This window comes from Peromyscus maniculatus, chromosome 4 (assembly GCF_049852395.1).
Source record: "Peromyscus maniculatus bairdii isolate BWxNUB_F1_BW_parent chromosome 4, HU_Pman_BW_mat_3.1, whole genome shotgun sequence".
Lineage (NCBI taxonomy): Eukaryota > Metazoa > Chordata > Mammalia > Rodentia > Cricetidae > Peromyscus > Peromyscus maniculatus.
Genome location: NC_134855.1, coordinates 64,331,938 through 64,343,248, shown reverse-complemented (window position 1 = coordinate 64,343,248; position 11,311 = coordinate 64,331,938). Strand labels below are relative to the sequence as shown.

General features: G+C 34.7%; 1 protein-coding gene across 1 annotated transcript; it reads right to left on the bottom strand.

Moving 5' to 3' along the window:
• Positions 1–8,906: 8,906 nt before the first annotated feature.
• Positions 8,907–9,875, bottom strand: LOC102909117 (olfactory receptor 10AG1-like). Its single transcript, XM_006989731.2, has one exon. The coding sequence runs from the start codon at positions 9,873–9,875 to the stop codon at positions 8,907–8,909; it is 969 nt and encodes a 322-aa protein (XP_006989793.1).
• Between the last annotated feature and the right edge of the window lie 1,436 nt (positions 9,876–11,311).

Below are 11,311 nucleotides of genomic sequence, written 5' to 3'. Positions count from 1 at the left end.
CTTTTTTTTTCAGGAAGTCACACCAATTCTTCAAGGATTATTTTGCTTGCTTGGAAAACCAACTCTTAAATAATACTGACATTTGCCCTAGGGATCAGCTTGCCCTGCTTGCCAGTTTACATTCAGTAAACATTCTGTTAGGCAATCATTCTGGTTTACTTTTCAAAACTTTCTTGTCTGTATAGATAATACAATTCCTTTTCTTTCCCACTCAACATCATTAATTATGTCAATTCATAGTTGTGTGTGTGTATGTGATAGAGTGACAGAGAGACAAAGTGAGAGACACAGACAAAGACAGATAAACAGACAGAGGAGAAAAAAATAAAGAGAGGGAGAAGGAGAAAGGGAGAGTATGCAGTATATATGCCCATTTATGTGTATGTATGTGGTGTGTTTGTGGGTATAAGTGTACAGCTATCAGTGCCCATATATGTACATGCATGCTGTGCATGTGTGAGAGAGAAAGAGAGCACAAAAACTTATGTATGTGTTCATGTGTGCTTCAAAACCTCAGAGTTGGCACTGTGTAGACTCTTTAGGCACACCCAAAATAAATCCAGAGAAACTACATTTTTTTTGGTGTGTGTCTATACTTTTAAAATTTTTCTTAATTATTTCAAAATTTCCTACCTGTATACAATTGATTTTGATGTTGTCTACTCACATACTCTCCCTTCCAACTCTTCTCAGTCCCTTCCCTACAAGAGAAGTCTCCCCTAAAACTCCATGTCCTCCCTTGGGATTCATGTTTAAATGTGTTATTTGTTTCTTGTTCTCAGTTAGAATGTATTTGAAAAAGAGTCTCCTTATATTCTCTTCTGATATAACTTATTTATTGTTTATTATTGTTTAGCAGTCACAATTAAGACAGATTTATTTGCACACGTATAGTAATGAGTAACAGATACTCCAAGTCCAAATAAATTTATAAACACCAAAGTTAATAATCATTTGATACACTTGTGTATTATCTGGTTTACATATTCAAGTCTGTATGAACTTTCTTCATTGTGTAAATACCCATATAATACTTCCTTTAAGAAAAATTCTTGGAAAAAAACATATTGGCATATTTCAGTTAAAGCTAACAGCAAAGACAATACCACAAATTCAAAAAGTTTAGAAAATACTTTTACCACTATGATGCCCCAGTAGGAGGTAACTTTGACAGATTATATGCAACACTGTTACACTGTTACACAGCTATATTATACAAATAGCTGAGAAGACAAAAGAATGATGTTTCTATAATCATGAAATGACAATCAAATCATACTATTTACATTATCTACCTACTGAATGCTTTAAATTAAAATCAGAAAAACAGAATAAAATAATATAGGAAATAATTAAATGTTTTAAAAGTTCTCCTTCACCTTTATAAAGACTTGTTAAACTCAAAATAACTGTTTTCAGTAAAATAAAAGTGATGAAACCCTCAAAAACATCTTAATCATTTTCATTATCTTATAACAAGAATGGAAAATGATATGAAGGTACTCATTATACTGCATCAACAAAGATAATTTTAAAAGATTGCAAGATCAATATTTACTTCTGCAAAAGCAATGTATGACACATAGCAGAAGGGAAGAGATTTAAAGATTTATTCATTAAAATATAAGGACACTGACTTAATAGAAGTAGGTATTTCAAAATGAACACAAGGGTTGTTAATCATTTTTCACTATATTATTTTTACATATTTGGGAACCTCAAAAATTTTGATAAATAGCTTCTACAAAATTGTGCAAGAAGTACAAAAATGTCTGGATATATTCTGTATTTTCCAAAATGAGTTTTTACAGCATGCAACTCATTTTTATATAACATAAAATATAATAAGATAAATCAAAAACCATTACATTGAAGTTGGATAAGCAAGCAAACAGAAGGAAAAGACCACAAGAAAAGGCACATAATTCAGAGACCCACTCATTCACATATTCCAGTTTCTAATAAAAGGTTTCACATATTCCAGTTTCTAATGAAAGCTATAATATATAGGCAGAGGACCTATTTCTTTCAACTGCCCCATGTCTTTTGTATTTCTATATGAAGTCAACAATTGTCCCTTCAAGGTCTGTGAAAAATTGTTTTGGAATTTTGATGAAGATTGCATTGAATATCTGGATTGCTTTCTGTAAGATGGCCATTTTTACTACGCTTATCCTACTGTCTTATGAGCATGGGGAATCTATATCTTTTGATAGCTTCTTCAATTTCTTTCTTCAAAGACTTGAAGTTTTTAATCATACAAGTCTTTCGTTTGCTTGGTTAGAGTTACCCCCAAGATGATTTTTTTAAAATATTATTTAAGGTTATTATGAAAAGTGTTGTTTCCCTGGTTTCTTTTTCTGACCATTTGCCATTTTATATATAGGAGGGCTACTGATTTTTGTGAATTAATTTTGTATTCAGCTACTTTGATGAAAGTGTTCATCAGCTGGAGAAGTTCCCCAGTGGAATTTTTAGGGTCACTTATGTATACTAGCATATCATCTGCAAATAAAGATACTTTTACTTCTAAAGCTTTCAGGTATGCTGCTAATTTGCTGGTATGAAATCTCTCCAGCTTTTTAATGTAAGCACTTAGTGCTATTAACTGGTCTAATAGAACTACCTTCATTGTGTCCTATATGTTTGGGTATGTTGTGGATTCATTTTCATTAATTCTAGAAAGTCTTTAGCTTCCGTGCTGACAGATTTTTCATTTAGTACAAAGTTGTCAAGTTCCCGAGTTTGTAAGCTTTCTGTGGTTGATATCCAGCTTTAATTTGGTTGTCTGTTAGGATGTATGGAGTTATTTCAATTTTCCTGTATCTGCTGAGACTTGCTTTGTGCTCAAGTATGGAGATAATTTTGTAGAAATTTCCATGATGTGCAAGAAAGAAGGTATATTCTTTGATGGTTGGGTGAAATGATCTGTAAACATCTATTAGGTCCACTGGGTTTGTAACATCAGTTAGCTCTAGAATTTCTTTTTTTAATTATTTTTTTATTCCTTTTACATACCAAAGATTCCCCTCTTCCCTCCTCCTGCCCCTCCAGCATCTCCCTCCCAACCCACCCCCCATTCCTTCCTACAAGAAAGTAAGTCCTCCCATGGGGAGGTACATTTAGTAAAGGCACATTTAGTAGAGGCTGATCTAAGCCCTTCCCCCTGCCTCAAGGCTGTACAAGGTGTGCCATAATAGGTAGTGGGATCCAAAAAGCCTGCTCATGCATCAGGGATGGATTCTGATCCTATTGCCAGAGGCCCCCTTAAGCAGAGCAAACTACCATTTGTCTAGTTATGCAGATGGCTTAGTCCAGTCCCATATAGGCTCCATAGCTGTTGATCTAAATTTCATGAGTTCCCAATAGTTTGTTTAGATTATCTCTGTAGGTTTCCGCATCGTGATCTTGATGTCCTTGCTCATAGAATCACTCTTCTCTCTCTTTGACTGGACTCCTGGAACTCCGCCTGGTATTTGGCTGTGGATCTCTGAATCTATTTCCATCAATTACTGAAGAAAGGCTCTAGTTAGCATCTGGATAACTGGTCTACTGGTGAGAGTTTGATACTGAAGTGTCCCACTATCAGTGGGTGAGGGTCAATATGTGAATTAAGCTGAAGTAATAGTGTTTTGTTTTGTTTTCTTTTTAATAAACTTGGGTACCCTTGAGTTTGAGATAAAGATGCTAAGAATTGAAATGTTATTTCAGTGGAATTTTCTTCTGATGTGTATGTAGTTTCCTAACCTACAGTTTTAGTTTGGAGGCTATTTTGTTATATATTAAAATGGGTATATAAGCTTGGTTCTTAAGTTCATTTGCTTAGAATAATTTTTGCCACACTTTACATGGAAGTAAAGTCTATTCTTGATGTTGAGGTGTATCTTCGATGCAGCAAGAGGATGTATCCTGTCTTCCCATCCACTGTTAGTCTGTGTCATTTTATTGGAGAATTGACACCACTGCTATTGAGAGATAGCCATTGCAATCGATTGTTGATTGTTGTTGTTCTTGTTATTATTGGTTGTGGTCATGGTCATGTGTGTGTGTTTCATTTCTTTTGACTCCATTTCCATTTTCATATTTTTGAGAGTTTTATTCATTACCTTCCACTATTTTTGTTTTCCTGAATTTCTTTAAAGGGTTTATATGGTTCCTGTTTTAGGACCTCTATAATATTCATATAGGCAGTCTTAAGGTGTTTTTCTTGTGCTTCAGTGTAGTTGGTATACTCAGAGCCTGCTGTGTTAGGGTTGTTCAGCTCTAGTGAGGACATATTGTCCTGGCTGTTATTGGTGGCAGTGTTTTGCTGATGTCTAGGCATCTGGAATTCCAAAGATTATAGTTCTATACTGGTTTTTGTTTTGTTTTCTAAGTTGGGTGGGTGTTTTGTTCCTTGGTTTGTTTGCTCTCTAGAATTTAGGAGAGTATGGTGGCTGTATGTTGCCTGGAAGGAAATGTCCCATGGGCATGATTGTTGTGGTCACTGAGGGTTCCATGAAAATTATACAGCATGCAGTTCTTAAGCAGCCTCTTCCTTTAAGGCAATCCTTTTGCTCATCATGAAATCTTCTGCAAAAAAGTATGTTAACAAAGCCTGGCTTCTTTTATTAATACTTTTTTTTTCTTTCCTGTCTGGTTTTCAGTCTCTTTCACTTCTTGAATGTCTTATGACTGTTTGAATGTCTTATGACTGATCAACTAATCTCTGATATAGAGCGTTTTATGCCAGATCTGGAATTATTATCCTTGGATTCTTTTGCAACTATTCTAGCACCCTTCAGAAAATTTGTAATTTCTTTCTAGTCTTCAAGCATCCCTTCGCTCCCTGTCCATGCTCTTTCTGGGCTTGCTATTTCAGTATGTCCTTGCCCTATAAATTGACTTCTACTTTTACTACTACTGCTATGGCTGTTTCGGCCATCTCTGCTGCTGCTCCCGCATGCACTAGAATTGCTACTGGAGCTGCTTCAACTACTAGCATTACTGCTGCTGGAGCTGTTCCCACTGTTACTTGACCTACTATGGCTAATGCTCCAGCTTCTACTCTTGTGTGTTTTATTTCTTCCTTGACCTCTGCATCTGCTCCTAGTCTTTTCTTTTTTCTTTCTGAATATACTGTCAAGTCTGGTTCTACAGGCACCTCAGGATGTTTTAAACACTACACATGAAAATTGCTCCACTCTAGAGTAGATTCCCTTGCTCCAGAATCACCTGAGGTCTTGGCAGTTCAATTTCTAATGTGTAGAAATATTCTTTCAAATAAGGATTTAAGACTCATGTTAGCAACATTTCTCATTTGTTCATCAATAATCATTGCAGAACTTAATTTTCCTGGATGAATATGACATGATTTTCTCAGCAATTCATCTCTGACCAGTTTCTGATTCTTCTCTGTTTTAATTATAATAGACATGTTTGAATGAACAAATTTCTTATTCACCCTATATATTTATTTTCTACTTAATAAATAGTTTTATACATGTTTGCATATTTAGAAAACAGTCAGAATGCTTTCTAATACGGTCTTACTATTTTGTATCACAAACACCCATATGCCTCTGTCCACACCTTTGCAAACAGTTGAAACTGTCAGGAATTTAGTTTTCAGCTTCCAGCATCAGTGAACTCGGTTTCTCATTGCTGCCTTGATTTTCATGGCTTTAGTGACAAAGACGATGAATGATGAGCCCATTTGTATGTGGTTAATACACTTAATTTGTAGAGCATTCATTGAACTCATTTCACATGTATGACTCAATTATCTTCCCCCTGTTTATGTTCCCTTCATGAAGCTTAGTTGTTGGTTATATATGTTTAATATAAGCATTTATACTGCTTTCCTACATACACCAATATTTTTTGTATTAAGTTATTCTGTTTTTGTTTTCATGAGTCTCAATAGGTGTATGTTCTCACTTACTTTATGAATTGTTTTCTGATATTTTATTTTCATGACAGTATGTTCCAGTACTGGAGTATAGCTTAGTAGCAGTGTCAGTTCTTGACCAGAATCAGTAAGATTGGGTTCAATCCTATGACCTCACGTAGTATGGTCTTTAATTATTACCTATCTTCCTTTTAAATCTTTTTTATGAGTTTCCAGGTCTATAAAAAAGTTTTGATCATATTCATCACATCAACTATTCCAAGATCCAATCCCTCACTCTCTATCTACCTCTTTTATGTCCTGACTTGTTTGTTTTGAACCACCCAAAACAAATTGGTGCTGCACAAAATGTTCCTGGGATCTGGTCTTCTACTAGAGCATTGTTGACTTACCAGGGCCTACACTATAAGACAAAAATGACTCTTCCTTCTCCAGAAGGTAACATTGCTTATCATGTGTGTGTATTTCCCATGCTAGGATTTGGTCTCGTTTTTGCTTTCACAGGTTCTGCTTATGCTTTTCACGACCATTGTGTATGCCTCTGCTTGCCCCTCTTCCATAATGATCCCTTCTTGCTGTTTCAAAAATTATATATTTATATAAATATTACAAACTATGTTCATATAATCATCTTTGGTTATTTTACATTTTTTGTTTTAAAACAAAATTTCACTTTGTAAATTGTTTGGATTTATGTTTTTTTTCTTCTTTCAGGGTTTTTTGGGGCAGGTGGGTGGGTTGAGAGTAGGGTATTATAGATATGATACAACATCCAGAAGCATCTTGAAGAGTCCGTAGCAGAAAGGACATGGCAAGGGTTATTTGTAAGACAAGAAAGAATAGCCTTCTTTTGGTTTTCTAAAGCTGTAGTTCCAAATATTTCTGTCATAAACACTTTCTCATTCAAATATGTGTTAGCTAATTTTTGTTCCTAGTTCATGATGTATTATAAGTATACTAGAAAGTGCAATTTGTTTTTAATCCCTCTGCTCTAATGTAAGTAGTATTTCCTTACTAGGTATTCAATATAAATGATGTATTATATTCATTTGCATCTTTTTTGAGTCCTATCTAATATGCCTATATACACTTCCATAATATATAAGATTATATACAATAGAATCAATTAACACATCTGGATATAGTATAATAAACTTTGATTTGACTTTTCTTTTATATTAGTACATGTCTTTAGAAGTTGTGTGTCAGTAGGATGTATAAATCAATATTATTTGGATGGGGGAGTTGCCAAATTATAATGGACTTACCAAGTTATTTCAGTAAAAATATTTTTCTCATACTAGTTCATGAAGATTACATACATTATATTGGATAATGTGAATGAATTCTATACACTTAATTTCATGAGTAACAAACTTTCTGTAGTCATGTTGAAGGGAAATTATATGAATGGGAGTGATTCTTTATCTCATATTTTATTTTCTGCTTAAAGTATCTTATTATTTTTTTGAGACCATATTTCCTATATATCAGACTGGCCACCAACCCACAATGTAATTTAAAACCTGGTCTTGGTTTCTTGATCTTTCTTTTTTAATCTGATGGAATATATTGTTGGGTGGTAGAGGTTGGAGTCTCCCCATGGCCTGGCAGCTTATCTCAACAACTTGGCAACATGGAGCTCCCTCCCTTCAGCAGAAATTTCTGACTCTACCTTCCTTTATCTGGAGAATGTCCCTGGGCCTGAAAGACTGACCTTATCTGAAACTGTCTCTAAACCAGATGCCTAACTTATCTTTAGCTTGAACTCTGACACAGATTCCTGCTAGAAGGCTCCCTTGCTGCACATATGATAACTAAGACTTGTGCTAGGAGCCTTATGATAGAAACATACCACTTAATGCAAATTAGGGTTTGTCTCCAGGCTACTGAATCCTATATATTCTTTATTTTCCAGGATGAAGTTGAGGTGATTCACCAAAATCTGTCCCCTGGAGGACTGTCTCCTTTCATGCTCATGGGCCACGTACAAAGTTTTCTATTAACACTACTGCCTCTTGACCTCTTGACATGGAGACCAACAGGCTAAGAGGAAAAGAGGACCCTCCACATTAAACTTCTTATGGTGGAATGCTAACTTTGCCAACAAATCTTTCTTTTACATCTTATTTGACCTAGATTTATCCACATTAAGTATGAATAGTCTACCAAAAGGGAAGTTTTATTTGAAGAACAATCTCTTTTATACTATTTTGGAATATTTATTATTTTTTTAAAGTGTGCCATGAACTGAGTTCCTCCAATGGGTACTGATGATATGTCATGGTTGTTTCGAACTCTTATACCTCTACTCCATGGTTTGAAACTCTGCATTTTATGTTAAATTGTGATCCTCACTGTAATAAATTCACCAATTTTATTTTTTTTAAGAGCACACTGTCCTTTGTTGACTATTTTTATTACATAAGAGTTTGAGAAGTAAGTTGCAATTCAGCAATATACACAGCACAAATGCATAACTGAAACTTATTTTTACATAAATATTTCAAAATTCCATACATTGTATATTGAACACATTCACCTTTAAGTCATACTGTGACTCCTCCAACATCTATTTCTATTTTGTTATTTGTGCCCAACTTAGTAATCTTTACTTTTTAAACCCATGCAGCCAAATTTGTGTTTCTGCGAACAGGATCATCCACTGTAGTTTGAGTAGAACCACCAAGGGCCATTACATCCTTAAAGAAAACTGATTTCCTCTCTCCAAAGACTGCAAAAATTTCCTCAGTTAGGGGTAGAATCTCATTATACTCTATTCCCTTGTGCTAAAATGTTGACTCCTGAAATTAAAGATTGCTTTAATTTATTTTTGGATTACTATAGGACTACTTAACTAAAGTTTGTCAAACAAAGTTCACTTGACATGAGATATAATATTAATTACTATAATTGGACATTTCAGAAATAATGGTAACAATTCTTATGTGCTATACAAGCATGTAAATAATATAAAAAAGCATGTAAATAATATAAAGCAACCATTTCTGTAATTTTAAGTGTTCCCATATGTTGATAACTTAGTTTGTAATTTTCTTAGTGCTACCATGATGTCCTTATTCCGTAGTGTATATATAATGGGATTCAACAATGGGATCAAAATGGTGTAGCAAAGAGACAGCAGCTTCCCCATGCTTTCTGATTGGTTTGATTGTGGTTGTGCATATGTAATAGTAGCTGTTCCATAGAATAAAACCACAACTATAAGATGAGATGAGCAGGTGGAGAAGGCTTTCGACCTTCCTCCTGCTGATGACAGTTTTAGAATGTTGCAGATAATCTTGCTATAGGAGACAATAATCAACAGAAAAGGAACCATGATAAACACCACCGAAGCAACATAGATTGCTAAATTATTCACAAATGTGTCTCCACAAGCAAGCTTGAGTAGTGGGGGGATGTCACAAAAAAAGTGATTAATTTTGTTACATCCACAATAAGGCAAAGAGAAAATTTGATAAGTTTGTCCAGTCACAACTGGAATAATACTGATCCAGCAAGCAGCCACAAGCTGCACACAGACCTTATTGTTCATGACCAGGGGGTAGTGCAGAGGGTTGCAAATGGCCACATAACGGTCATAGGCCATGACCGTCAGGAGGAGGAACTCCATACCTCCAAGCATGATGACAAAACAGAGTTGTACAGCACAGGAAAACAAGGGAATAGTCCCTTTTTGGGTACAAAGGTCCATGAGCATCCTTGGGATTGTGACTGTTACATAGCAGATTTCCACAAAAGAAAAGTTGCTGAGAAAAAAGTACATAGGGGTCTGCAGAGCAGGATCAGTTCTTGTTAGCAGCATTATAATGCCATTGCAGATCAGAATAGTCAAGTACATGAGCAAAAATATTCCAAACAGCATCCACTGGAGATGAGGGACATCAGAAAATCCTAAGAGAACAAATTCTGTAGCTGTAATATTAGAATTTTGATCTTCACCTGAAGATAAAACAAATTCCATATGTTTAATGAGTTTACTTTTCCAAGATCACAAGTTTCTTATATTGGCTGGATGAGATGAATGAATATATTTATAAGTTCTTTTAATAGCCATTTACCATAATTCTGCTTTTTAACTACAACATGAGATTTTTAACATCAAAAGAGTACTGGCATGTGGTTAAAATGAAGCCATGGCAGATTTATTTTCCTAGATTCAGCTATATTTCATCAAGGCTTTGAGATGCATACATTACTAATATGGGCATAGTGTAGGGAAATTATACATTGTGCTTTGCTCTGAAAAGTGAGATTTTACTACAAATTTTTTTCTATGTTTTTGTGTTTGCATATTTCCTTTCCTTCATTTTTATCAATATAAAGTCTTTAAATCTATAGATTTTATTTGAAGCTTTTCTTTAATTCTTATTTAAAAGAAGTTTTGCCATTCGTAGTGAAATCCACAGGCTGTGATGCTGCTTACAAAGAGAGATGGATCCATGGTTATATGCTTGCAGCTTGCAGCTTGCTACCTTGGAGAGCAGAGTTCACATCTCCAGAAACCCAAAATAATGCTTAATGGTTGTGGAAGCCCTAGTATTATTCTATGCTTAAAAGTCAGAGATAGGATCTACAGCCAGCTGATATTTAGACTAGCCATCATACTGAGTTCTGGGATTGTTCCTGAGACCTTAAGTTGGCTAGTTAATTAGAAGAACAACTGGCAATTATTCCTGATACCAAAATCTGAACTTTACAAGTATGCACACCCACAGATATTTGGAAAAAAACAAGCAACAACAACAAAAACAGAAAAAATTCTATATTAAAAATAAGAAATGTAAAAGAAATCCACTGAAGCCAGTTTCCTTAAAACAGATCTTTTCTAATAAGAAATGAGAGTTGCATTATCATATTGCTCTGGTTATATATCATTGTGATAATTATCATAAACATGAATGCTAGAAGGTATTATTTATATGTGTATATTTCATATATAGAGAGATAATATTTATATATTTCATATCCTAGTATACCATTTGCCTTCTAGATTCATTCACTGATGCATTTAAATTACCACATTGAAGTGGCTAGATTTATGGCTCAGCATTGAGAGCACTGCCTGCTCTTCCAGAGGACCTGGGTGCCATTCCCAGCACTCACAGGTGGCTTACTAACATCTGTAATGTTAATTCTAGGAGATCTGATACCCTCTTTTGGCCTCCAAATATACCAGTCATGTGTGTGGTACACATGCATACATGCAAAAAAAATCATTCAACAATATAATAAAAGAAAAAATAAAATAGTGCATAAATAAATACAATTGTATGCTCTTGTATTCTTAAATTCTCTCTGCTCACATTCTGTATATATGCAATCAGTTCTTTTGCCAGTACCATCATTACTGCAATTTGACAAATATCTAACTTCACTTGGTAAGGAGAACAGAGGTAA